The 27354-nt window shown below is 42.1% G+C and overlaps 1 protein-coding gene across 1 annotated transcript in view; it reads left to right on the top strand.

Annotated features, from left to right (window-relative positions):
* Positions 1–26490, top strand: part of KPNA1 (karyopherin subunit alpha 1) — a 56839-nt gene extending 30349 nt beyond the window's left edge. The window contains exons 10-14 of the mRNA XM_033052392.2: positions 774–852; positions 3853–3978; positions 18535–18662; positions 19405–19583; positions 20541–26490. Coding sequence (XP_032908283.1) covers positions 774–852; positions 3853–3978; positions 18535–18662; positions 19405–19583; positions 20541–20728 — 700 coding nt within the window. The 3' untranslated portion in view covers positions 20729–26490. The remainder of the gene's footprint in view (positions 1–773; positions 853–3852; positions 3979–18534; positions 18663–19404; positions 19584–20540) is intronic.
* The last annotated feature ends 864 nt before the right edge of the window (positions 26491–27354 follow it).

Below are 27354 nucleotides of genomic sequence, written 5' to 3'. Positions count from 1 at the left end.
GATAAAAATATAAGAAATAGTTCAGTTTATTAAAATTGACAGTTACCAGGGACTTGAAATAGAAATAATTTCTTCAACCCTTACTGTAGAAGAGTACATGCACACTTTGGTCAGTAAAGTTAGCTGTGAGAGTTGGGGTCGCAGAAACTGGCCTTGTTCTGAGCCATTGCTTCAGATCTAAGGTCAGGATATGGACCATTCAATGGCCTAAGAACAAGGAATAATGGTTTTCAGTCATGTAAATAAAAAGACTATTAAGGCCTCTAACATTAGAGCAAATGTGATGCTGATTAATGAATAGAACATGCCTCTAAGTAGCTTTTTATAAAGAAGTGTTTTCATTTGAGAAAAAAATTCCTTCACCTTTACTATTCCAGTCCTGATTTAACAATGATGATGGAGGAATGCACATAATGATGGAAGATGATCAGGGTTTGATGGGTTAAACACACAACTTCTGTCCCTGTTCTTCTGTCTCATTCTCGGCCTTTGTGCATGCTACGTTGAGTGTATTTTGTAGTTAATTACTTTTTCCTCCCAGGGATACTTCTTTTAATATTTTATTTTTATACTACTGAATGGCACCTAAAAGTCTAACTATTTAGACCTAGAAAGGCTTACTATTAGTTTACAATCAGAGTTTTTATTTAGATAGTGAAAGTCAGATTTATCAGGGCAGTTTTCCCCTGGCTGATAGATGTTCCTTCCTTGAGAATGTGAAACTGGAGATCTCTGGGAAGGTTAATACTTATATTTCTCTTTGTTAATTTTAGGCACAATGATTACAAAGTTGTATCTCCTGCCTTACGAGCTGTGGGAAACATCGTTACAGGAGATGATATCCAGACCCAGGTATGGATTAACTTTCTTTTGTGTTGTACTGCAGTTCATCTTTCTGTTAGTTGTGGTAACCCGTTCACAAGCACCTCCTCTTGTTGCTTTTGAAGTTTGAAAGTGAAGGTTGATGATACTAATTGCTTCAAAATGTGGTGGCTTTCAGTTTTTCTGTTTGGTCCAGAACTGGTGATGGTTATTAGGTAGCTGGGTCTGGGACTTGTGGGCAGCTATGCAATACTCCTCAAGGGTGGGATGTTTTGGTTTATTTAAAGCAAGTCTGTCTCTTAGGCTGAATTTTATGCTGAATGATGTATGCTGGTAGAGCCATCAAATGCCTGTCACATTCAGTGCTATTACCAATCTGTGATTAATATATCATATGTACGTGATGAAAATATGTCATATTTATGATTGAAAACAAGTGTCCGATCATATTTGGGGTGTCTTGGCATAGCTTGGCAAGCTGTGTCTTGGCATTTGTTTGGAGAAGTGTCGGTAGGAGGCAGTGACTCCCACCACTGCTTTAATTAAACTGGAAGGCAAGAAACCTGGTACAGTAATTTCACGCTTATAAGCTGCACCATTTTGACTAAAATTTAGCTCCCAACCCGGAAGTGCGGCTTACACTCAGGAATGGCCAATATATGAACAAATTTAGGAAATTTCCAAACCCGGAAGTGAGAACCTGCAGCAACCCTGAGCCGAGCCGGAGCCTGCCTGGCCTCGGGTGGCAGGGCATTGGCGGTGCAGTGGCAGTGCTGCCCGCCCCTGGCAAGCGCGGCAGCGGCGGCTCTGCCCAGCCCCGGCAAGCATGGCGGTGCTGCCCAATCCCGACGAGCGCAGTGGTGCTGCCCGCCCCCAGCAAGCATGGTGGCGGTGCCCAGCCCCAGCAAGCACGGCAGCTCTGCCCAGCCCCAGCAAGCGCGGCAGCGCTGCCCAGCCCCTACAAGCGTGGCGGTGCTGCCCGCCCCCGACAAGTGCGGCGGCTCTGCCCAGCCCCAGCAAGTGCGGCAGCGCTGCCCAGCCCCGACAAGCGTGGCGGCACTGCCCGCCCCCGCCAAGCGCGGTGACAGTGGCGACCGGGCATGCCACTCTCCCACTTCCTGGCGGCTGTGGCAAGCGGGGCCGGGGCCGCTTCCTGGCGGCTGCCCCAAGCAGGGCTGAGCCAGTAAACTCTGCGATCCTGCAATTCTGTTACTAATTGGCAACTTTGTGAAAGTTGCACGCGGATCCTTGCTGCGAACGAAAGTGCGGCTTACAATTCGGTGCAGCTTGTATATGGAGGAAAAACGAAACGTTGCTGACACCCCAGAAGTGCGGCTTATAATCGGTGCGGCTTGTAATCGTGAAATTACTGTACTTCAGAGACACTAGGTTGTAACTAGGATGCTTCTGTAGTTTTGTGACTCTGAGACCAGAGTTAAAGATGAGTTAAGCACCGGGGTACTGTTTCAATATCTTATACCTAGGAGGAAGATAACATGATTTTTTGATTGTTACAATGTATTTTGTGTAGCTGAATTGCAGAGGCATTGTTGTCTTTTTCTCACTGGCATTTTTTTCTCAGATCAGTCATAGAGAATGATTTGAGGTGTGATTTCTTAATTTCCTTAAAGATAAAACCACAAGGGATTGTTAATTCACATGCAATGCAGGTTATTAAACATGGCATAAATCTTAGATTTTAATTGAAAAATAATGTAAACTTTTTTGTTGTGCGTGATTTTTTCTAAGGAGCATACTATGAGCTTTCCTAAAATTCTAGAGAATTGTATAGGTAGGATAGTTTGATAGTCCTACCTGAATATTGTGCTGTATGCTAAAAAGTGATGCAGGATACATGTATAAATCAGTAATCAGACGGAAGAGCCTAGCTTTGAGAGCTGATACGTTTCTGAATATGAATGAAACATCCAAGACAGTTCTTGGAGAAATTTCTGTAAAAATCTTGGGGCACAAACCTCCTTTTACTTTTTCTCTCATTTTCAGCTATTAACAATTGCCAATTCTTGAACATGGATAAAACCATGCATGAAGGAGAAAAAAATTGTCCCAGCAGACACCTGATAAAATTCTGAACCATAATCTTTGTTTTTTCAATTTTAGTGGGGAGTACAAAGATTTTAAGAATGTGGAACAGGGGGGATGCAGGCAAGGAAATTAAGTCCTCAGAAGTCAGGACCATGATTTAGCTTTTCTGGAGTATTTCTCCTAAAATTCTGTGCCACGCTGTTCTTTCCAAGGTGTCCGCTTTTGCCACACAAGGCAAAACTACTGTGCTTCTTGGTAAACTCTCGCAATCTTTGGCTTCATTGTTAGAATTGAATTTTAAAACAAAAAAGAAAGTTCATTTTTCATTTGTTGGATTTTGTTATACCCTTCTAGAGGGCCAAAAAGTCCTTCACTATCACACATGACATACTCAAGGGTATGTTTTGTGACATCCAAGTTCTGGGACATTTTCTATTGTACTTTGGTCATTTAGGAAATGGAAATTTTGCTGCAATTTTTCTGCACTATAGAATTGTAGGGTTTTTGCAATTTTTGTAATTTTAAAAATAAGAATTATTCATTTATAATGTTACTGGATATGACGCTGGTCACACTCTGCACCACAGTGCCAGCAGGTGTGGAAAACAGAAATATTTGGCACTTACAATTGTACAAAAATATGGGAAAATGCCATAATTTTATTTTTGTTTGCTCATAATATGCTTAGTATCTTGTTGTTTTCAGATCACACTGAAATCATTATGAAGGTGTGATCTCTTACCTGAAAGACTTGGTAGTTTTGCTCTTTAGTTTTCCTGCAAATAATTATTTCTTAATTCTTGCGGGGTTGTTTTTGTTTTGTGGGTTTTTTTTTCTGTGTATATTTAGTGGCTTAAAAAAAATCTCTGTGATCATCTAATGGAGTATGCTTTTTATATTTTCAGGACATTTTACTCCTTATTCTTGTGATTCTTTACCCTAAATTTCTTCTAAGGTATGTTTTGTTTTTCCTGTTCTATTCAGGTTATTCTGAATTGTTCAGCCCTGCAGAGTTTACTGCACTTGCTAAGCAGCCCAAAAGAATCTATTAAAAAGGAAGCATGCTGGACAATATCTAATATAACAGCTGGAAACAAAGCCCAGATCCAGGTAACCTTTTCAGCTATGATCAGTAATCTTTGTCTTGCAGACTAGAAGGAACACAGGTGGTTTTTTGCGCATAAAGTGCATATTTGTGTGTATGCACTGTCACAGATACATAATTACATACAATAAGCATATTACTGTGTGTAATTAAAATATTTCAATGGGCTAGTCACCTCCAAATTCAAATAATTTAATTTTCTATTCCTCTATACATTACAGGGAGGGGAGGACAGCCATGGTAGAAAATGCCAAAAAGTGGCTAAGCTCAAGAAAATTTTGTCTTAAATAATTTGCTTTGTGCTTTTGACAATCACTAAGTTACGGAAATTCTCAAGTATGAAAAGAATAGGCTACAAGCTTTTAGAATCAAATAATTTCACATATTTCTTGGTGTCACCATCAGACACAGACATACATTAGAAAGTACTTTATTTCTGTTTGTATTTTCTTTTAATTCCTTTTATAATTTCCATAATTGGGCCTTACAATGCCCTGTCCTAAGCATGTGTGCTTAGCCAGATCTAAATCTGCTGTTTATAAAACTGAACAGTAATGGAGGCTATCTAACATGTTGTCCTGGGATTTGCCCTTTCCGATTACACAAAATGTTGAAATCCCTTCATGTTAAGTGATAACACACAGAAGCAAATGAATCCCACTCCTTTATATGAGTCATTACAATTAGACTCCAAAAGATCAAATCGTTGTTCTGAGTCTGGACTGAGTGTCAGCCATCAGGAAGAATTCCCAGGACTTGTCTCCAGGAGGAATAAATGAGAGATGGAATATCTTTTGCCTATAGAAAAGTCTTTGGCTAGATGAAGAAGAAGCAGGTCAATATATTTTGTTTTCCCGGAATATGGAGTTTTGTTCAACAACAGCTGTACTAGAGAATTTTTTGCTTGTCTTTCAGGGATGTGGTTTAACCTGATGGGATGTCAGGTGTCTCCCAAAGCTGCTCTATGATTCTTCTCAAGTGGTCAGGGGAGAGAAAATACAATGGAAGTTTCATGAGTTGAGGTTAAGGACAAGTAGAGGTTACTCACCGATTACTGTCACAGGCAAAACCCGACTTGAGAAGTTAATAGAATTTATTGCCAATCAAAATGAGTATGTTAATGAGAAGTAAAACTAATCTTAAAAGCACCTTTCCCCCACCCCTCCCTCCTTTCTGGACTTAACTTTGTCCCTGATTCTTTTCTTCCTCTCTTTGGTAGTGCAAAATACAATCAGTTCATGACAAGTTGTTTCTGCCGATGCTTCCTTCTCAGGGAGGGAAGTCCTTCACCTACTCCAGCATGGGGTCCTTCCCATGAGAGACAGTCCTTCAAAAACAGGCTGTTCCAGCTTGGGTCTCCTCTGGGGTCACCAGTCCCACCAGCAAACCTGCTCCAGTGTGGGCTTCTCAGGGGGTCACAGCCCCCTTTGGGGATCCCCCTGCTCTGGGGTCCTCCATGAGCTGCAGGACAGTATCCTGTCTCACCATGGTCTGCACCATGTGCTGCAGAGGAATCTGTGCTCTGGCACCTGGAGCACCTCCTGCCCTTCCTTTCTGCACTGACCTATCTGCAGGGCTGATACTTTCACATATTCTCACTCTTCTCTTCTCTGGCTGCAATTACTTTTCCCCTTCTTAAACAAGTTGTCACAGAGTTGCTAACACCATTGCTGATGGGCTCAGCCTTGGCCAGTTGTAGGTCCATCTTGGAGCCAGGTGGCTTTGGCTCTGTCAGACCTGGGTGAAGCTTCTGGCAGCTTCTCTCAGAAGTCAGTCCTGTAACTCCCCCCACTGCTGCCAAAACCTTTCTTTCAAACCCAATACAAAGAACATTGCCTCATTCCTTCTCTTTTTTAAAAGTGTTGGAAAAAGAGTTTGTAGTGAATGATAGAATCATGAAGGCTTGGTTTGGGAGAGACCTTAAAGGTCATTTTGTTCCAGTCCCCCTGCCATGGGGACTAGATCTAGTTGCCCATGGCACCATCCAACCTGGCCCTGAAACCAGACTTTATGTGATAAACGAAAGTCTTTCTATCAAGACAATTGAATAACAGTCTCATGTAAATCAAACTTAGTTCTGAAGTTACATTTTTCAATTCTTTTCTCCCTGACTGGATGCATAAAGTATTTCCAGAGATTGCAGAAGATGCATGAAAGTCTGGCTGGAGACATTTATTCTTTCAGGGATGTCAATAAATGTCAGAAATATTAGACTCTCAAAATATTTTTCTTATTCATTAGTAACCTGGAAGAAACAATGTTTATACAGAAAGTGAACCAAGCCTCAGTATATTGGCAAAAGTGCCAAGGCATACTTGTTTCCTCTGTTTTCCTTGGAAGGCAGCCTGATTACTGCTCTTCAAGTGATGACTCTGGATTACTCATTCTGTGTGATCAGAATTAGCATGAAGTGGTTAAGCCTCTTCACGTATGGAGTGGAATTAGTTCTCTTTTTGCAGAAAACTTGCACAAGACTATAAAAAGGCTGCTTATTTTTTTTGAGGAGTAGGTGTGTTACACCCTTTGCAGGTGACACTTGGAATCTTCTCGGATTACGTTTTCCCTTACAAAGAACATTCAGCTGCTGAAGGGGCAGCATAAAGCATATACCTTCAATGAGGGCTTTATCTCAGAAAACATAGGAAGTAAAGTTAATACCTTTGTGAAAGATACTTCAGTCTTTGCTAAGATACCTGAAATGCTTGAAAATGAGGGTGAGTGCTTATCTAACATTCAGAGATCCTTATGTTAGGAAATGAGTAGGCAACACCCAAAAACTTTTGAAGGTGGAAAGCCCTGTAGGTCCTTCTTGTTTGATGTAAGGATGTGACTAAGATGAAAGTGGGACTGTGAGGAAAGGAACCCCCTACAGTGGTACTTGCTCTGGCTTTCTGAGTGAGGATTTTGTTTTTGCTGCTGGAGGTCATGTTTTTTGTCAGATACAGAGGATGATATGGTTATTTGATCTAACCTTGGTAGAGCTCCAAGAATTTTTATTCTGCCTTTATTTTGGTTTGTGTGTTAATCTTTGGATTAGCTGAATTTCTAACAAAAAGTGCTGTGTAAAATCAGCAACTGTACTACTGCTTTTTTTCCCACATCAATAAGTGCAATTGCTGTGCAAATGGCAGTGCAGAGAAGGTAGTTACTGCTGCTTGTATCAAAGTTGAAATGTTTTTACCTTTGTGTTTCTTGCAATAAAGAGTCTTTTTTTGCTCTTTATCCTTTCAACAACCACCTTGGAAACACAGTAGTTTCTCTCTAGAAGGGCATTTCTGCTTTTTCTGGAGTTTTAAGAGTGTTTTCTGAGGAGCAGTCCAGCCAAATACATAGTCTTAAGTTTTTGTTTTTTCTCAAGTATTTTGGAGGGTTCAGGATATGTAATTGTATAGCAATGTTCGAAATTTAAGAAGAGCTTTAGAAAGCTAAATAGAAAGTCATTCCATAGAGGCATATCAGCAGTCACAGTGGAAGGTAGTTTGTTGTTAGAGCATTTTTTCAAAACTTTGGGATCTCTATTTTCGTACTCTTGATCTACTGAACATATAGTTATGAATAGTCGTAGCGGTAACTTGAGCTGTAGTACACCAGAAGCTATTTCAGTAGTTGTATTCACTTCTGTAACTTCTTAATAAATATTGACTGTTCCACATTGTCCTGTTTTTAAATGAAGGAGTAGGTGCCTCTCTTTGTGTGCACAATACTCTCACACCTGGTATTCACTACTAAGGCACAAGTGAGACTTTAGCTGAAGAGTCTTACCTGTATCGCTGGTAATCCTTGGTCTTCTAAACTGTTATCGCGTCTTTATATGAAAACAAGTAAAGATAAAGTAACCTCTCCTTTGTTAAAACAGAATTTGCCTAATCTACCTGAACAAAATCATTAGTTATGCATGTGTGTGTTCAGCAGTTTTAAAATGTTTTGGAGTATATTTTATCACAGATCAGCTGCCTTTCTATTGAGAACAGATTAGAATTACATGGTGACTTGAAAAGGTGAGGTCAGAAGGGAGAGGAAAATTAATATTATGAGCCATTAGTATTGCATGTTTATTTTTAGCAGTGACTCTTTAAAAGTGCAAAAAAAGCCCTTTAAATCTGCATAGAAAAATACTTGTGATTATGTGCATAGAAGCCCTCTTTCTCAGTAGTCTTGTATCAGGAAGAAAACAGTGTCAAACAAATCACCGGAATACATGTGGATTTAAAAGAATCCAACTTAAAAGCAGCTGCCTTAGGGTATGTCACAGATGAAATTGGAAGTGTGTTGATGTGTTATGCAAGTCCAGGGAAAAAGAATGTACAGTAATTTCACGAATACAAGCCGCACCAATTTGACCAAAATTTTGGTGGAAACCCGGAAGTGCGGCCAATATTCCGGGGCGGCTAATACATTAACAAAATTCTAAAAGCTGCCAACACGGAAGTGAGAGCCCGCGGCAGCCCCAAGCCAAGCTGGAGCCCGGCCGGCCCCGGCTGAGGTGGGAAAGCCGGGCAGAGGCGGGGCCAGCAGTGTTGGGGGCGGGCGGCAGAGCCTGAGCCAGCAGGGCGGGGCAGGGAGGGCGGCAGAGCCCGGGCCAGCAGGGTGGGGAAGCCCGGGAGAACTGGGGCTAGCAGTGCAGGGGAGCCCGACTGCATAGGGGAAGATAGCAGAAGCAGGAAGCCCGGCGGCGGGGAAAAGCCCCCTAGAAGCAGGGCTGGCAGTGCACGGGAGCCACATTGCATAGGATAGGATAGTAGAAGCAGGAAGCCCGGCGGCGCGGGGCTGCCCGGCGGCAGGGAAAAGCCCCCTAGAAGCAGGGCTGGCAGTGCACGGGAGCCACATTGCATAGGATAGGATAGTAGAAGCAGGAAGCCCGGCGAGCAGGGCTGCCCGGCGGCGGGGAGAAGCCCCGTAGAAGCAGGGCTGGCAGTGCACGGGAGCCCAGGGGAACCAGGGCTAGCAGCGTGGGGGAGCCCGGCGGTGCGGCGGCCAGCAGTGCCGGCCAGGGCGAGCCAACATGGCAGCGGCGGTGCAGACGGGAGCGGGGAGCCAGGGAGTCTGGCAGCGGCGGCGGCAGCAGCACCGCCCGCAGGGCAAGCAAACGCAGCAGTGGCAGTGCAGACGGGAGCAGGGAGCCTGGCGGCGGCGGCGGCAGCAACACCGCCCGGCCGGCCCAGCCAAGCTGTAGCGCCGAGCCGGGCCATCCACCCCTGTCGGCAACCATGAGCGGGCCGAGCCTGCCTGGCCCCGCCCCGAGCCAGTAAAGCCCGCTATGCCGCGATCCTGTTGCTAATTGGCCAATTTGTGAAAGCTGCGCACGGATTCTCGCTACGAACGAAAGTGCGGCTAATATTCGGGGTGCGGCTTATCTATTGACAAAGACAGCAACATTGTCGAGGCACCGGGGGTGCGGCTTATAATCCGTGCGGCTTGTATTCGTGAAACTACTGTAAGCATCTTCTCAAAAGTGAAAGCTGTATTTCATTTAAGAGTCCCTCAGGCCCCATTCAGAGTAATTGATCGGCCTTCCAACTCCAAGCACACACTTGCTTTGTAGTGAAAAAATGACTGCCCTAAGTGCATACCCACTTTAATCTGTACTGACAGTTACAAAAATTAAATTAAAAACCAGTGTTTCTGATTGTGAGTGGGATATTACCATCCTGGTAATGGTGACATACTGCAAATTGTGTCCATTACGAGGGCTTGATTTTTAGAACTGCAGAAAATGGCTCATTAGAGAAAGTTGTGAAGTAAAGCACAGTGAAGAATGCTTACAACAAACTTGATTGGAGAGCTCAGTCAGTGTTTCTTGGAACTAAAATCAACAATTGCAGGTGTGATTACAATGATTACCTTGCGTTAAATGGAAAGTCTCATCACAGATGTGTAACAAGTTCCAGAAAGACCCTTGATTCTTTAGTTTCTAGTCTTAACCTAGAGAATGTTGTGTGAGATACAAGGTGTGATGAAACCTCCTTTCGTCATGAAACCTCTGGAGTTGATAAGTCTGCATTTCTTAGAAAATGCCTTTGCAGTATTATTTCAGACAACTCCTATTTAATGGCAAAATCATTGTAAACATTTGAGCTGAAAAGCACTAAAAAAAAGGATTTCTGAAGTTGAAAAATGCTCTTTGATAAAATGTTTCTTGAATACAGTCATATGCTCAAATGGGAAATAAAAGTGTAATCTGTTTTTGATCACTGCGATGATAAAGGATAATTCCCATCTGGGATGAATACTTGATTTAATTAAGTTCATGGGTGAACCTGTTTCATCTGTGAGTTGAGGTAGGTTTTTTCTTTTGTTTCTCTACATTAATTTCACATTTTGATGAATGAAAACGTTCTTGAGAACTGGTCTTCCTTACAGAAGGAATTCTAAGATACTAGATGCAGCTCTAAATTAATTATTTTCCTTTCTTCCCAGTCCCTCTAAATTGCTCAAGAGTTGCTACTAGAGATCATAAACTGGAGCAGATCTGTTCCACTCTCTGAGATGTTTATTGGATTTTGAACATGCACAATCTTTAGCCAGAAATCAGAAAAGAATGATTTCAGCACATGACAATTTTTTTTCATTTTTGCCTGGCATAGTAACCCACATTTTTGCAAGTTATGAGCTGATCTAACTAGTGGATTGTTGCTTCAGAACAGTTGGGATGTTGAAATTCTATGGAACTTTGGATAGTGCTCTGGCCATAATCTAGCGATCCCTTTTGCACACCAAGAAGACATTAAAATATTTTGATGAATCTAATAGGTATTTTACCTAACCAATATTAACAGACAGGACTATATTTAGTGTTGTCTAAGATTGCATTGGGTTACACTCCCTCCATCCACCCACTGTAGTATGAAATACAAAGTCAGAGGGAAGGATTTCTATATTCATCTCCACTTTCATACTGCCTATGATGCTGTTTTGTGGCACACTCCAAAGGCTTTCACTACCATTTCTCAAAGATAAGGCAGCAGCCTCTATCACTATTAGATTTGCACTCCAACACAATCAAGTAAACTCTTTCTAGTGTTAAGGCAATGTAAATTAACATGCATGAAATGTGTGAAAGTGCGTACTGAACTTTCTTTGGTAGCTCTTATTCTAAAGCAGAGGAGGTTTTGTTTTTTTCCCCACCAAAGGTGGAAGTGAAAGCCTTTCAAGAGTGTGTTATCAATAGTGCCTAGGCAACAGAAAAGTGTGATGAAATACAGCAGTCTTTCCCCTCTTTATTTCTGTGCTTTCAAGGTTTGGGGTGGATGTGTATATCCTGATGCAGTCGTGATTGTCACTAAGTATAGTTTTTGTTTGTTAATTTCCTAGTTTGTATACAGCTTTGCTGTACTTCAGTGGATAGCTTCCCCAGTCAGGGAGAAGGGGAACTACATCTTCCTGGGAGTCAGAAGGAGAACTGCACAACTGAAGCTTAATCCTGACTGTCGACCCTTCTGAAGGGTATGAAAGGCTATCACATACCTCAGAAAATGTTCTATGTCTTAACCTCGCAGCCTGTTGAAAAGCTATGGAGGGCAATACATCAGACACAATCTTCCATGTCTGACAGTGAAGACATCATAGGAATTCTCTGCTCTTGACAGGTTAAGAAACTTCTCACTTCTTTTCTAACATAAATTAAATTTTAACAAGAACATCTGTAAGTCTGAGTATGGGTAGGCATGGTAGCAACAGGATCTGTGCCATATTTTTCCTCCTCTAGAGTTTCTTAACCTTGCAGAAGAGTAATGTGGGCAAATGTAGCAAATGATATATTGAATGTCAGTTTTAAAAACTCTGTAATGAAAGGCATTTTTACAAAATGTGGTGAAAGTTACAAGCTCAGAGTTGTCAGAGGCCCTTCTCCATAAGGACCACTGGTTACTACTCCAAAAGTAGTGCTGGGGATGTGGAAAAGGTATTACATGATTCACACAGAGCTGTGGTTTACACAGGCATCAAGTTACCTTAAATATGAAGTGTGTTTAGTTAGTCATAGTTTGCATAAGTAACCTAAGAATTTTAACATACTGTTTGTAGAGAAGAACTTTAAAAAGTATATCCATGAAGAGCAAAATACAGCATTGCTGACAAGGTCATATTAGTTTGCAGACCAGTGAATGTCAAAGATTAATCTCTTTCAGGTTTAGCTTTGTGTTTAAGTACAAAATCTGCTTTCAGGCTTCTGCATACCTTATATCACATTGACGGCAGCAGAGCTAGAATACCTTTAATTTCTTTATTCTGGCTGAAAACCACAGCAGTCAGTGATTTGTTACTGCCTTTGGGAGGTTGGTTGGTCTGTCTGGTTTGGTTTTTTCTTTCTTTGTTTTGGTTTTTTTTAGAATTGACTGACCGTAAAAGCAGGAGAGAGCTCAACAATGTGATAGTCATTGTACTGGTCAATGTACTGCTGGTCAATGTACTGCACATTCTTCCTGATGGCAATAACAACCTTGTGTAAACTGGCTAGAAATTTGCTTTATACACAGTTTGGAAGGGTATAGGCCTAGATGTCTATATCAACAACATTAGAACTGAGGTCTGAAGTGCTTCTTCTGGCTCTAGGAAGGCAGTGTTCTTTTTACCCATGCCATAGTGTGAAGTAGTTTTACCTTACAAATATTTGCTATGTTATTTATGAAGCAGTTTTAAATTGAATAAATAAACAAGGTAACTGGAAAAGAAGTCACTGAGAAGTGTCTATGAACTAAAATTTCCAGCCAGGAGGAGGAGATCATAGCAGTAGGACTGTATTTGCAGCTGCCAATTGTGACTGTAATTTTGATTTGTTAAGGGTAATGAGAAAGCTTGCAGGAGCAGGGAGAAAGTTGCAGTCTAAGACTTGTTTGCTTTCACATTTATGTGATGAGTGATATATAGACATGTGATGCCAGCACGTTCACACTAAATGTGTGTTTGCATATCACGAGATTTAGCTATGGAAACCCAAAGAGGGAGAAGCAAATTCTTGCAGGGTGTTGACCAGCTCAAAATATGAATTTAACATACTATGGCTGAGAACCTCCCTAACAACATATTTAAACTCATCACACCTTCATGGATGTTTATACTTAGAAAATTAATTTTTGTAATCTAGCTTCACTCTTTAAAAATCCAATACTGTGAAGTGAAGAAGCTTGATTAAAATAAGACAGGTAGCATGTTTCCAAGAGACAGTCATTCCTCCTAGAGGACTATACCACAGGGATACTAACTTTTAAAAAAACCACCCCAAAGCAGACATAGAAAATTTGACAATTTAGAAGTGGGGACCAGGTTTGCTGAAGTACTGAGCATTACAAATTAAATTTGAAAGATCATACTTCAATTAAAAATAAATTTCGGTTAACATTCAGTTTTGTTTTTCTGAAAGACTTGTAATTGCAACTCAAGAGGAGGTTCAATTCCAACAAATGCCAATGGATGCAGTTGGACAAAAGCTTCAGTGTTAGTTTAATGTGTTAAAGGATGAGCTTTGGATTACCTACTGTGTAAAAAAGAGATTTCTAATGTATTTTGTAGATGGCACCTCAGTGCCTAGTACTAGCAACCTAAAGCCTTTTTATTTCTTTAATGTTTTTCAAGTTCTTGTTGAACTGAAATCCCTTAACTCTGTTCCCTTTGGTTTAAAAGCTATGCTTATCTTGAGCATTTTCTATGCGCTACACTTCTTTATGCTTCAACACACTTCTTTCACATCAGGCACACAAAGTACAGGAATGCTAAAAAAGTAAAATAACTTGAATTAAACTGATCTAAATCCTTAGAAGTTTTAAGTGTATTATCCTGCCATGGTTCTTTACGGTTTTGCTCTGCCTGAGGCTTTGTCTTACAATCTAAGACAGGCTTGCTTTTCCTCAAAAAAAATCCCAAAAAACACAAAATCAAATTTTGTTTTAGCATTTACTGTTTTATCACTTCAAAGAAGTTTATCTGAAAGGGAAATGTGACCCGTTTCCACAGTAACTGTTGTTCCCATGTAAAATCCTGGTAAGATGACAATCCTTAGGCATTCTAGTGTGCTTTCAAGAGTAACTGTTGTGGGCAGGCTACAAGTCACATGGCATAAATAATAGATGCTGCCTAGCATTTACTCTGTGTTGATACTTTATTGTTTCTGCCCTTGCTGAGCTTAACTAGATTTTTGAAATCTAGTGAAGATTTTAAGGTTAAAGCAGACCGTTTCCTGACCTGGTTAATGTATTTTTTTCCTTAAACCTGAGCTCTGGGGGTTTCAGCTGTTGAGAGAATGTTAGTGGGAAAGCTTGGCTGTCTTACAGAGGGACAGTTGAGAGCCTTTCACTAAGACTCATGCTAGGGTGAGGTAGGCAACACTTATGTTGCTTGTCAGGCAGTAGAAACATAAAAATACGCTGATTGGTAATTATCTCTCTTGAGTGTAGTCTCAGAGAAGTGCCTTATGGAAGCTGTGATTCATTGTGGTACTTTAACCTGTTGTGCTTGGGTAAAGGTAGCCAACTTCATTGTAGAGCAGAAACAAAGCAGAGTCCCCATAGCTTTTCATATAACAGAAGAAAAAGCACTCAGCCAAGAGAAGTGAGATCTGAGTTGAGTTCTTTTTGAGAAGGTTGAAATGTGTATTTCACCACTCTTAAGAAAAGTGCAGTAATTTCACGACTATAAGGCGTATCCTTTTGACTATAATTTTGATCGAAACCCGGAAGTGTGCCTTATAATCCTGTGTGCCTTATATATGGACAAAGTGCGGAAATATGCCAACCTGGAAGTGCGAGCCGTGAGGGGCGGCATCTGTGGGAACCGAGCCATGAGGGGCGGCAGCTGTGCCAGCTGAGCTGCGAGGGGCGGCAGCCATGGCAGCTGGTGCCGGGAGCAGGTGGGAGTGCCGGGGCCTGCGGCATGGGGAGGGCGCCTGGGGCTGCATTTAAAGGCTATGCCAATCTGTGAAAAATGTTTGCAAATTGAACACCTGCCAGTAAACCCCGCAATCGCGCAATTCCGTTACTAATTCATTACTTTGTTGCGCGCAGATCCTCGCTGCAAAAAAAAAGTGCGCCGTATAATCCAGTGCGCCTTATATATGGACCAAGTTCAGAAATTTGCCAACACCCAGAAGTGCACCTTATAATCCGATGCACCTTATAGTCATAAAATTACTGTAATTTTAGCCTTGGAAATGAAGCATCCAAGCACTGAAGCTAAGAGTTCAATATTGATTGAGCTAGAAAAAAAACCAGTTACAATCTTTTGTGTTTCTCCTACTTAATTGCCTTGGTGTTGTTAGTTCCCTTTATTCTGGAATTGGCTTACTCTTTTACAAGTTTTAAGTTGAAATATTTTAATGTAACCTTTTTTTTTAGCAGTTAGAAGACTCAAGTGTTAGTTACTGCTCGTCGAATAAGGTGTGCTGATTTAATTACACACTATCATGCAACATGTCTGATTTTAGTACTTTTTATAGAAGTTGGTTTTAAGAGGACACTTTCTAAGGAAATCAGTCTCCTATGAAAGGATTGTTTTGGGGAGAGGATTTAAGAAGAGATAATGAGATTTTTTTTACTTGTTTTTTGCCACGATAGTAAAATCCTAATGCCCTCAAATATCCCTATCCTAGATCTATATCAAGATCTTTCAGTAGGCAATGCTTGACATCCTGTAACACATTGTTCTTCTGAGGGTTTCTGCCTCAACAACACCCTTTGTATAGAATTCTCTGTACTCACATAAAGCAGAGTGTAAACTGACAAGTCCTCTTTCTCCTCTACCTCTAATGAGGACTGAAGTTTGCTGGTGAAAACATTTATGTTGTCACATTCTAGGTGCACAGTCACAGATACCTCAAGTACCAGTGGGGGCTTTCTGCTCAGCTGCTGTCCATGGCTGTATCAGGAGCTCTCCTAACTCTTTGCACTTGGGTTCTACTCATTGGCTGGTTCAGCTTGATTCTCACTGGCAAACAGAGGTACACAATTGTCTTGGGCAACTCCGCGCTTGCAGACCCATTGAATATCAGCACAAACCCTCTGTCAATGCCTGGATCCTGGGCCTTCCAGTTGCTGCCCAGCCAGTTTGCCAGCAATCTTAAGTACACTGATCTTCCATACCCACCACTGCTTTTGGGGATAACATAAATTCCCCTACCACATACAGCAGGTACCCAGGCAAATGGGTCCTGTGTCTCACAGTCCCATTGCAGCTGAGGTGCTAGGATCTTCATTAAACTTGGCTCCAGTCACCCTAGTAGCTGGCATCCAGGCATATGGGCCTATGGCCTGTGATGCTGCCCCAGTGGTCGATGATGAAACCTTCATCTGCTCCAGTGTGCAGGGGCCCTTTCATCCAAGGCCTGACACCAGTTGCTGACCCCAAATTCACATTTTATGGGACCTGATTTAATGGCTGTTTGAGCTGCTGAGACACCCACCCACCCAATCTAGCTGCTGGTCCCAAGGAGACAAGGTGTCTTATGTCTGGTCCAATTCCTGGCCCAAAGTGAGTCGTGCTCGGTGGCTAGCACCTAATCCGTGCAGTGCTCAGGTGGAATAGAGAGAGTGGTTACATGGTAAAATAGTTAAGAAAATATTTGTTATTAAGTTTTGCATATTTACTTGTCCCTGTCATCAGTTAGAAAGTCCAGGTTGGCTCTCTGCCTGTAGTTTCTTAATGACCTATTAATTAGTGACTAGAACCTTTTCTTCTTTGCGATTGTTTCCTTATCCCTTGTCTATCAGGTTTGTGTCACTCTGTATTTTATTTATTACTTTCCTGTTATTTGTATGTGCTTTTGAGCGGGAAGGGTCCTTGATCTGATAACCTTAATGGAGCAGATGCTCTCATGTTTCACATACACTTACAGTGATAATTGCACAAATTACTTGGGTTTTTTTGTGGTAAAGTATGTGAGGGGGTAAAATGCATCTCATTTTAAGATACTTTATGTGTTTCGATTTTTTTAAATAGCTGGCTCATGTTTATGACCCATCACTTTCAGTAGTCATGTTCTAAAATTTCAGTTAAGGATACTTTTTCAAATATTGTTGGCAATGTACAAATGTAATACAACATGGCACGATGGAAGTAGTATTTTTCCTTTAGGATCCCAAATTGCAGTATCAGAAGTGTAGATTCTTATCTGATAGACAAAGTTCAAAAAATTTGCCTACCCAGAAGTGGGAGCTGCGAGCCACGGGGTGAGCCAGCAGGGCCATGGCTGCCAGGTGGAGGTGGGGCAGAGTGGCGGTGGGCATGCCCCGGCCCCGTGGAGGCGGAGCTGCCCCTCCAGAGGCACGCCCCGGCCCCGTGGAGGTGGCACGGCCCCTACACAGGCAACCCCGGCCCCAGGCAGGCGGAGCCGCCCCTCCAGAGGCACGCCCTGGCCCCGTGCAGGCGGAGCTGCCCCTCCAGAGGCACGCCCCAGCCCCGTGGAGGCGGGACGGCCCCTACACAGGCACGCCCTGGCCCCGTGGAGGCGGGATGTCCCCTCCGGAGGCATCCCCCGGCCCCGTGGAGGCAGGACAGCCCCTCCAGAGGTGCCCCCCGGCCCCGTGCAGGCGGGACGGCCCCTCTACAGGCACCCCCCGGCCCCGTGGAGGCGGCGCAGAGGGGCGGCGGCCACAGCCTCGCCCTGGAGAGGCGGCATGGAGGGGCGGCGGGCATGCCCCGGCCCCGCTGGATACAAGCGGGCCTGAGGGCCTGCGGCACCCCTCCTGCCAGGTACAGGCGGGCCCGGGGGCCAATGGCTGCCGGGTTGAGGCGACGCCTCGGCCAGCAACCGCGTGGAGGGAGCTGGGGGCGGAGCCTCGCTGCAAAAAAAAAGTGTGCCGTATAGTCCGGTGCGCCTTATCTGATCTACAAAGTTGTGAATTTTGCCGACTCCCGGGGGATGCGCCTTATAGTCCAGTGCGGCTTATGGTTGTGAAATTACTGTAATCCTAAGATCTTGCTTGTTTGAATGATCCTTATCAAAGTGTTTCATATCCTTGTCATAGGTATGTAAGAAAACTGGCTTAATTTTTGTCCTATTGCAAAAGGCTGTTTTCAGGAGTTACCAGAAACTTAAAATTGCTGCCCAGATGGTCATTAGCTTCTATCACTTTGTTGAGCTAAGCAGAGAACCCTACTGCCAAGCCATCAGTGCTTTGTCGTTTCACCAGGTGGTTGCTTGTTTTGCGCAGTTATTACATTAACTTTGTTCTGTTGTCTCACTCACTGGAAACATATTATGGCACACAGGCCTATGAAGTTTAAGGGATCTTAATGACTTAATGGTTTACTAATTTAATAGCCGGGAGGTTTACTACCTGGAAAAATAAGGGAAGTATGGCATTCTTTTGCTGTCAGTATAATTAAGTAACTCAATAGGTACGGCAGTCACTTGAGTATGATTGTGTTTTGAATTAATTTAGAGTAAGAACAGACCACAGCAATAACTCAGGTTTTGAATGTAAAGCTGGAAACTGATTAATCTGTTTTGATGTTTGATAAAGTGACATTCCATTGTTTAATGTGTTATGCTGGGCATGGACATTAACTAAGTCAGGACAAAGAAGTTATTTCTGATTTTTATTATGACCCTGCCATGTCATTTGTTTTTGCAGACAGTCATAGATGCCCATATCTTCCCAGCTCTTATAAATATTTTGCAAACAGCTGAGTTTCGGACAAGGAAGGAAGCTGCTTGGGCAATCACAAATGCAACATCAGGAGGCTCTGCCGAACAGATCAAGTATGAAATTGTTTAAATCTTTCAGTGTAGTAGACTGACTTAGTGTTTGTGCAAGAAAACAAACTATTAGCCTAGAAACTGAAAAAGCTTTCAGTATGCTTTGAGTGCTGTATCCAGAGAGACCGTGTCCTTGTTATGAATGAGCCTTTCATTTCTTCAGGGAGAAATCGTAGAAGTATTTCAGCTGTAATACTTATTTACATAATTGAATAATTTGTCTTATGTGACAAAAAATAAATACAGCTTTTAAACTAACTTCTGAGTGGTGTAGAGTATAACAGAGTGCAGTAACAGTCTGGAGAGGAATAGCTCAGCCCCTCAGACAATGGCATCATGTGCATTGTTTCTCCTGTTTAGCTTGTACCAGTACGTTATGCTTATATACAGTTTTGTATAAAATAAAAAAACAACTTTACAAGCATGTTAAATTAATATAATTGCTCTTTATAGAAAATATTTATAAGTTACCATTATAGAAATACAGATTATGGTACAAAAAAATTTAATATTTCATAGCTATATGGAGAGAGTGAGACAGAGAAAGGATTTTAAGGTTATTTTCATTGTTTCAGCAGAATTGACTAGACAGAAATACATGTCTGTAATCTCTCTTAATTTTCCAATCAAGTTTATACTTTATTTGATTGTTTTGATTTGTTTGACATTCATACTAAGTGCTTAAATTGCTACACGAATTATAATTTTGCAGACAATTTACTGGGTTCCATGTGATGTTTTTCAGGTATTTAGTAGAACTGGGATGCATCAAACCACTCTGCGACCTCCTTACAGTCATGGACTCCAAGATTGTGCAAGTAGCACTGAATGGGCTGGAGAACATCCTGAGGCTTGGAGAGCAGGAATCCAAACGCAGCGACACTGGCATTAATCCTTACTGTGCTCTTATTGAAGAAGCGTATGGTATGAGCAAAACACCTGGGGAAGTCAGGGGATGCAGAAATGGTCACAAACCCATTGGAGTTTCAGCAAGCCCAGTTCTGTTAATTACCATATCACTGTTACTGAAAATAACCTGTTCTTTGATAAGTCTCCAGAGTATTCCATCTTCTACATTGTCTTTGTATAGGTTGGAGACAGAACGTACAGATCTTCTTTTCTTGATTCATACAGAGTAAAAGGTGTTAACAAGAAAACCACTACAATTCCCAGTGGTAGTGATTTATCAGAATGGCTAAGACTTGGATTTCATTATAGCATCATTCCTTGATGTATTTTTCTTTGTATCTTTGTATTTCAAAGATATTTGAGTTTGTCCATGTGCTTAATGCCTGCACGAAAACTGGTTGCCTGAGTTTACCTGCATTGTATACATATATATATTATACAGGTTAGGAAATGGAGTCTCCATCCTTGGAAGTTTGGAATACTTGTCCAGACACATCAGATCTAATCTGGTGTTGGTTAGTACTGCTGGGATGGATCTATTCCAGGTTGGACTAGATGATTATCAGAAGTCTATTTCAGCTTACACGTAGGTGATTCTTTAGTCACAATCTTCATAAAGAAAGCACGGTGAATATACTTTTAGGAAACACAGTCCTAAAAGTCTCTTCAGAAAAAGTGCTTGAGTTTGAGACCTTGTTCTTTACCCATTCAAGCTTGTTGATTTAATTTTTGAGTGATAGGGACAGAAGGCAAACAGGCAGATGGAAATTATGAAACACATAACACACTACAGAGATCTCTGTAGTTCAAACTCACTTTCCTTGATTCTGGAGAGCACAAGTTGGATACAGGTATCCATAGAGGGGCCTATTATTTCTGAAGGTGGGAGAGAATCCTGGAACAGACTGAAAATTATCATGGTCATATTTCTTTGACTGAACTGTAACTTTTATGTACTGCTTTTTGCTGCAGGCCTGGACAAGATTGAATTCCTGCAGAGCCACGAGAATCAAGAAATTTATCAGAAGGCCTTTGATCTGATTGAGCACTACTTTGGAACAGAGGATGAAGACAGCAGCATTGCCCCACAGGTGGATATCAGTCAGCAACAGTACATCTTCCAGCAGTGTGAGGCTCCCATGGAAGGCTTCCAGCTTTGAGGTGCCCTTGTGCTGTGTGCTCCTCTGCCTAGCCAGTCCTGTTGTTGAGCCACAAGCCACCCGTGGAGTGATTCTCTCAATGTTTTCCATAACCCTGTTTGCGCTCATTTGCTTGCCTTGTGCACATGCTCTTACATACGTCTGGAAAACTTTTGGCTCTTCATGGCAGGATGCCCCCTCATTGGCAAGAGGTCGCCAGAATCACCCTTCTCCTCTAGATTCTGAATTGCTCCACTGTCATCTTTGTGGAGTTGAGGCACCTCTCTATACTTTGAGATATTCCATGTTCCTATTACAGGAAAGTAATCTCTCCTCCACTTGGCAGTCCTGGCCTCCACCCCCACTCCTGGCATCCAAGAGAAGGCTGCCTTTCTCTTGTATTTGCTGCAGAGTGTGCCTGCAGTCCAGGGAGACATTCAACTTTTCTGAGAACGTAGCTGAATTCATCCCTCATGTTCTCCCCGGATGCCTCTTTGGATTGCTGCAAGAAATGTGTCAAACCTTCACACATGATCTGTCTACCTTGCTGTATGTACCAGCTGGGGTTATTGGCATGAGGAACATGTTACAAACAATGGAGTAAGTTCTCTATCCCCTGCAACAACAGGCTGCAATGGACATGTTTTGTGGTTCTTAGGTATACTGAACACATCTGGCCCCATCCCGTCTCAACACTGAGCTCCCAAGTTGGATTGCAGACCACTGTGGAGATTTGTATACCTTCCCAGTTTTTCCTCTCCATACACCAAAAACAGAACCTGTGAACAGGTCACTCTTAACACCCCCAGAAATGACTTTGCAAAACAGCTTCTAGAATGGAGAAACTGCCCCCACTTCTGCTTGCCAGTACAGTATGATCCAGCCAGGCCTTCCTTAAAAATCAAGCCCTTTCTGGCTCCACGCTGCAGAGTCTGGTTCTTGGTATTCTAGTTATGGCTGAAAAGTTCCTGTCTGCCTCTTTATATTTTTACACAGCGTGACTTGAAGATTTGTCTTCTGAAGAGTTAACTTCTGAATACAGAAATCTTGATTTGTAAAACTTGGCACAAGGAGTGTTAGATCTCCTTTTTCATTTTCATGACACAAGAGCTTCCTGTCCAGCTCACCTGATGGAATATAGTCCTCCTGGTCAAGGCCCTTATTTAACTAAAATGACACTACATTTGCAGGATAGTACTATTACATCTGGATCCACCTGGCCCTCTCATTTCACTTTTCCCTTTCACTGTTTATGAGACTTCAGGAAAATTAGCGTGGAACGCATGTTCCTCCAGGTGACATCTGTAAGGCATCGTTGACTGCATGGCAGCTGCCACATGCAGCTGGAGACTGCTCTTCCGCTAGCAGCATGTTCTTGTCTCTGCAACCTGCTTGGATCACAAACCTCTGATGCAAAGGCCAGCCACTCCTCACTGAGTTCAGCTGACTGACACCAAACTCTTCACACAGCTGGGGAGATGCTGCCTGATTGAAAGTGGCAGTTCCATTTCGGAGAATGCAATGGATTCCCCTTGGCCATCCGCTCTCTCCTGCATCGGGCTATGTTCTTTCAAGCCATTTTGGATGCTTGGAACACACGTTTGTCCAGTGTAAACATTTCAAAATCACCACTGGCAACTGCAGTGTCATGTACCTGTGGTAGTTTTTCGTAGCAGAACTGTCTTCAAGGTCCTCATGACACCTCTCAGTGATAAGCCACTGCAAAAGCAAAACCAGCCCATTGGACACAGAATTATAAAAATACATAAATCACTTGTCATACTGCTGAAAGAAGCTAGGCAAAGGCCTGAACATCAGTTCTGTGTGACCAGTATTTAAATAAAGTCTTCTGTCTCTGCTTCAGGATGGAGACTCTGGCCTGTGTGGCCACTGCAGAAGCTACCTGCTGCCTCCCTAGCTAAGGCAGCTGGCCTCCACTTCCCCTCTCCCAGTTATTTTCTCTAGTGCTGCTTTGTGCTGAAGGAACATTTAGTTTACTGCACTTGATCTGTAAATGGACTTCAATTCTTTGTAATTTTAGGGGGTTAAATTTGGTAGTTAATTTAAAAAAAGCAAAAAACCCTCAATGTTGCCTTTACATCACATATAAATAACTGTGTTTCTCTTTTCTTGAAGGGTGATAGAAGCACTGATTAGTAGCAAAATCTTGTTTTAGCTTTTGGATTTTTTTGTGCTGGATTTTTTTACGTGTAAATTTCCAATAACATGTCATTTCTATAAGATTTGTTTAAAACCATGTACCTCTTATTGGATGGTATAAAAATGCTACATATTTTGTAAACAAATCTGAGCAAAGTGTGTGTGCATATATTCTGTATATTCATATATGTATATTCTGTGTATATATACACTAGTGTGTATATATACATATATACACACACACATATATATACACACATGCATAAAGTGTGTGTATATATATACATACCTATATATCTATATATATAAGTGTTTTCTCTTCCAGGCTAGTGAAAACAATGTGGTGCATTGGCGTTTCCCTCCCCTGCCCCCCAAGAAAGTAATGACAATTGCCTCTAAATGAGTGAATTAAAAAAGAATCCATTTAAGCTGACTGGTGTGCCTTCCTGTGTAAGGAGCCTGGCCAGTATTTGTTACTTTTGCCGTGGATATGTGAATTCAGAGCAAATAAGTATAAATCTTTAAACTTGGTATGTTTGTTTGAAGTGATGGGCCTGATTGGTGCAGGTAATATTGTTGTCCTAAATACTTAGACTGTGTAAGGCATTTGACTGGTACTGCATAATATTTTGAGTGAAAATCACACCAATACAAGGATCAACATGGCACACATTAAATGGATTAAAACGTGGCTAACCCATAGGTCTCAATGTAATTTTAAATGCTGCTTGAATGTATTTCCATCAGGATCTTCCAGAACCAGTTCTTGGTGTTACTTTACTTAGCCTTATTAATAGGCTGAAAAAACCCCAAAATCTGCTTCTAACAAAGGCTGCAAATTAAGTGGGTACAGAAGGGAGATGAGACTTGTGAATTATAAAAGGAAAAGCTCACTGGTACAGACTGGTCAGAATTACTTGGTAAGCCAAGGGCAAGTAAACTACTTGAATTTTAACAGAGCTGAACATGTAGTGAAATGTTACCATCTAATAAATAACATTCAGGTCACAAATGAGGACTCTGTTTTGGAGGAAAAGTGCCTGTGAAAGTATGAGGGTCATTGTAGCATACTGCTTGAACAGTGCTTCCTAACACAGTTCTGTGTGGCTGTGTCCCTTGCTAGAAGGACTGAAACTGGTATTCTCTGGTCTCCTGAATGATGTGCTCAGACAGGGACCCTCTCAGAGAATGCTTCTAGCTGCCACTTTTGTGAGGGTCATGCTGTGTTTTGAATGATTTGTTGTTGGTTTGTGTCTAAATAAGAGGCAGCGTGGTCTCATGTAGAGGGAGGTGAGGGAGCTGTTGGAATTCTTGGGTTCTTCTCTTAGCTCTGTCAGGCAGCATATAATGTTAGAAAAGTGTCTCATATTTTCTTCAAAATTGAAATACATGCATCGGTTTCTGTCTGCTTGTAGAGATCTCATCTAAGCATCTTCCAAAAGCCCCACAGGCTCGTAATGAGAATTTATTGAATTCTTTTTGAAGCATCAGGAATGAGGCGGAAGCACTGCACTGAGATTTTAACAATGTCTGTTTTAATCTGGGTGTTCGAGAAAGGAAGATGCAGGTCTGCCTGGCATTGCTATCTAGCAGTCCAGCACACAGATCTGTAATGCCAATAAAGTTGTGGTTTTGTTTGGGCAGCAAACAGGAGCCATCTTTCTTTCTGTTGGTAAAGTTCCCAGTGGAACATGGCAGACAAGGTTAGTGTCTTGGATTCAGGAGGATACAAAGGATGATGGAGCAGGTTACTGAAAGCTCAGTAACTCAGCCAGGGCCAGCACTTGGGGCTCCTGGGAAAGGTATCACACAATCATTTGAAGGAACTGCTGCCTAGAGACTTCAGCCTATTCCTAAGTTCCTGTGTTTGTTCCTTGATGCCAACCAAATACAGGTGGTTGAAGACCCTTTCCCTAATGTTAAAAGAAGGGAGGTAGGCAATGACCCTGGACCTATGTGTTCTTGGAACTGGTTTTTGGTTTTTTTTATTGTCAGGACCCAAGACTATTGAAGAGCTAGATTGCAGCAACCACATAGTCCTACATGTAACAGTGCTCCTGGCAATATACTTCTCTGCTTCTCTAGGGACTTCCAGAACAACTGTCTTATCTCTGTGCACTTGATCTCAATACCAGCTTAAAGTAAATCTGCATCTCTTCCAGTATGATTTTTTTTTGCTTCTGAAAGTTGGCACAACACACCATTGATACTTTCCCATGCCAATTTTAGACTTGAAGGTCTTTCTTCAGTTGCCTGAGTCTTAGTAGAAAAGTAAGCAAGACCTCTTTGTATACTGCTATGGCTCCTGCTCATTCCACTGAGGGAGTGTTGGAATTGTCAGGTGATTGCTGCATTAGGAAGTTTCAGTTGCCTCTGGACCAGGTACAGCAATAAGGCATATGGTGTAGAATTGATAAACTGGATTGTTCTGGATAAATGGGAATGATGTTACAGACCAAGCCAAAGGGGAGAAAGAAAATGAGGTACCTTTTAAGGTTTAGTATGTTTCTTCCATTGTGCACTTTTGAAATGCTTTGGGCTGAAGCTGTGAGCTCTCAGTGATCTGAGGGGTGTTACGTTCTCCCGTCAGCTGGACTGGCTGCTCTGGCCAGAAACGTGTGCTGGTTTTGTAACCACTGTCTGAGTTCAGAAGTGCTTCTCAGAAGCCATTACACCAGGAAAGAGGTGGTTTCTTTCACTGCCTCACTGAAAAAGATTTGCATCATTTTGTAGTACCCAGCTACTTGCAAAGAAAACAGTACAGTAGTTGGGAGCAAGCTGGAGACCACCCAAAGCCTACTGTCTTGGGCTTTGGTTTGAGACTCGAGCCTATGCAGAAGCTGAAAGAAAACACAAGTTGGGCAGTGATGCAGAGTCTTTATGGCAGATTCTGAAATAGTGGAGATACCAAGGTGACAGAAGGATAGATACATGGAACTTTTGTCAAACCACTGGGCCAGACTTCAGTTTTTGAATAAATAGCATAAAGCTTATAGAAATCTAAAATTAAAAACTGGTGACTTGCTGCTCTGAAGTGTTGCTTTTGAAGTGGTGTTTTGCATATTTTTATTTGAAGTACTTTGCTAGCTGGATGAGTCCAAATAGTTTAATTTCCAAAACTAGGAGAGGTACCTGCCAGTTCTGTTCACAGAGTGCACTCAGAGGTGTGTATTGAAAGGGTGATATTTTCAAGATGCACAATTTTAAGCTTAGCTATCACCAAGCATAAATCACAAGTTTTTCTTCACAAGAAACCTGAAATGCTGTCTGAAATGGACGTTCTCTTTTTTGGTGTTGTTCAGTACATACATGACCACAGGCATGTAATCGGGCAAGACTGTGTTTTGGTTCCCACCTGTGTGCCTGCTGGTGTGGCAAAGAACCAGAATTGTCATGGAAAATCTGCTCACATACTTGCAGTGAAATTAAACATGGCTTCATTCGGTGGTAATTAAGTGAACACATCTGTGCAATCCTGCTGTGCTTGACTGACAGTGTACTTATGATAATCTTCATCCAGAGAATCTGATGACAGGTCCTTGTATCACCTGAAGGTTGTGACTTCTGTGGTGGAATTGACGACAGCTTGTCTCATGGTCCATCTCACTGTGGTACTCAGAAATGGAATTCAGAGATGAACTGCAGCACCTAGTGAAGATTTACCCTGCCTTTTTGTTTTTGATTGTTCAGCAATACTGCTGATTTTTAAGGGTACAATAAAAATAATCTCCCTCTCTCTGAGAAAGTTCACAAACTAATTTTGTTAAGCTGATATGTCTCTTGTGGTTTGGCAGTCCCCAGGGCCAGTCAGCAGGGCACTGCTTGGCCGTAACAGTTTTGAGCAAACCTGACACTTCCAATCTACATTTCCTTCCAAATGAACTGAAAGGAGGAAGGAAAATACTTCTTGTTGCTGTAGGCTCTTCAACATGAATAATAGTGTGTGACTGGGCTCAATGCCAGAAATAGCACTCTCGAGGAAGGTGATCTCTAGGTGGGCCTAGGATGATGAAAGCACAGACAACAATTTAAAATACGTATAAATCTAAATGAGATTCATAAAGAAATAAAATTCATAGTAGCAGAGAGTAGGAATACCTGATTGAATTTCTCATACTCATGTGCCTCTAAATAGTAAATGTTACAGTATAGGTTGAAGCTGTTGCTCAGTATTCCTCAAAACTGTCATCTCTGTTCCCTCACTTGGATGTTCTCTCCTTATCACTGCCAGCTCTGCTGGGACCACTCTTAGGTGTCAGCTGCAACACCAAGGGTCTCTGGAATGCTATTTAACCTCTTCATTTCCTTCCTCGTTTCTTGAAAGCAGGCAGTTCTTCACAGGGAGTTACCCCTCACATAAACAAATGCAGACAGAATAACAGGACCTGGACCAGGGAACTAGATTTTCTAATACCTTTCATTTTGCTGATGTTAATGCAAGTCAGACAGTAACTTTTGGCTCAAGGGCACCCTTAATAATTGTTGTG

The sequence above is a fragment of the Catharus ustulatus genome, chromosome 2 (assembly GCF_009819885.2).
Source record: "Catharus ustulatus isolate bCatUst1 chromosome 2, bCatUst1.pri.v2, whole genome shotgun sequence".
In the NCBI taxonomy this organism is placed as follows: Eukaryota; Metazoa; Chordata; class Aves; order Passeriformes; family Turdidae; genus Catharus; species Catharus ustulatus.
Note: the sequence above shows the minus strand (reverse complement) of the source record. Positions and strands in the feature narration are given on the sequence as shown.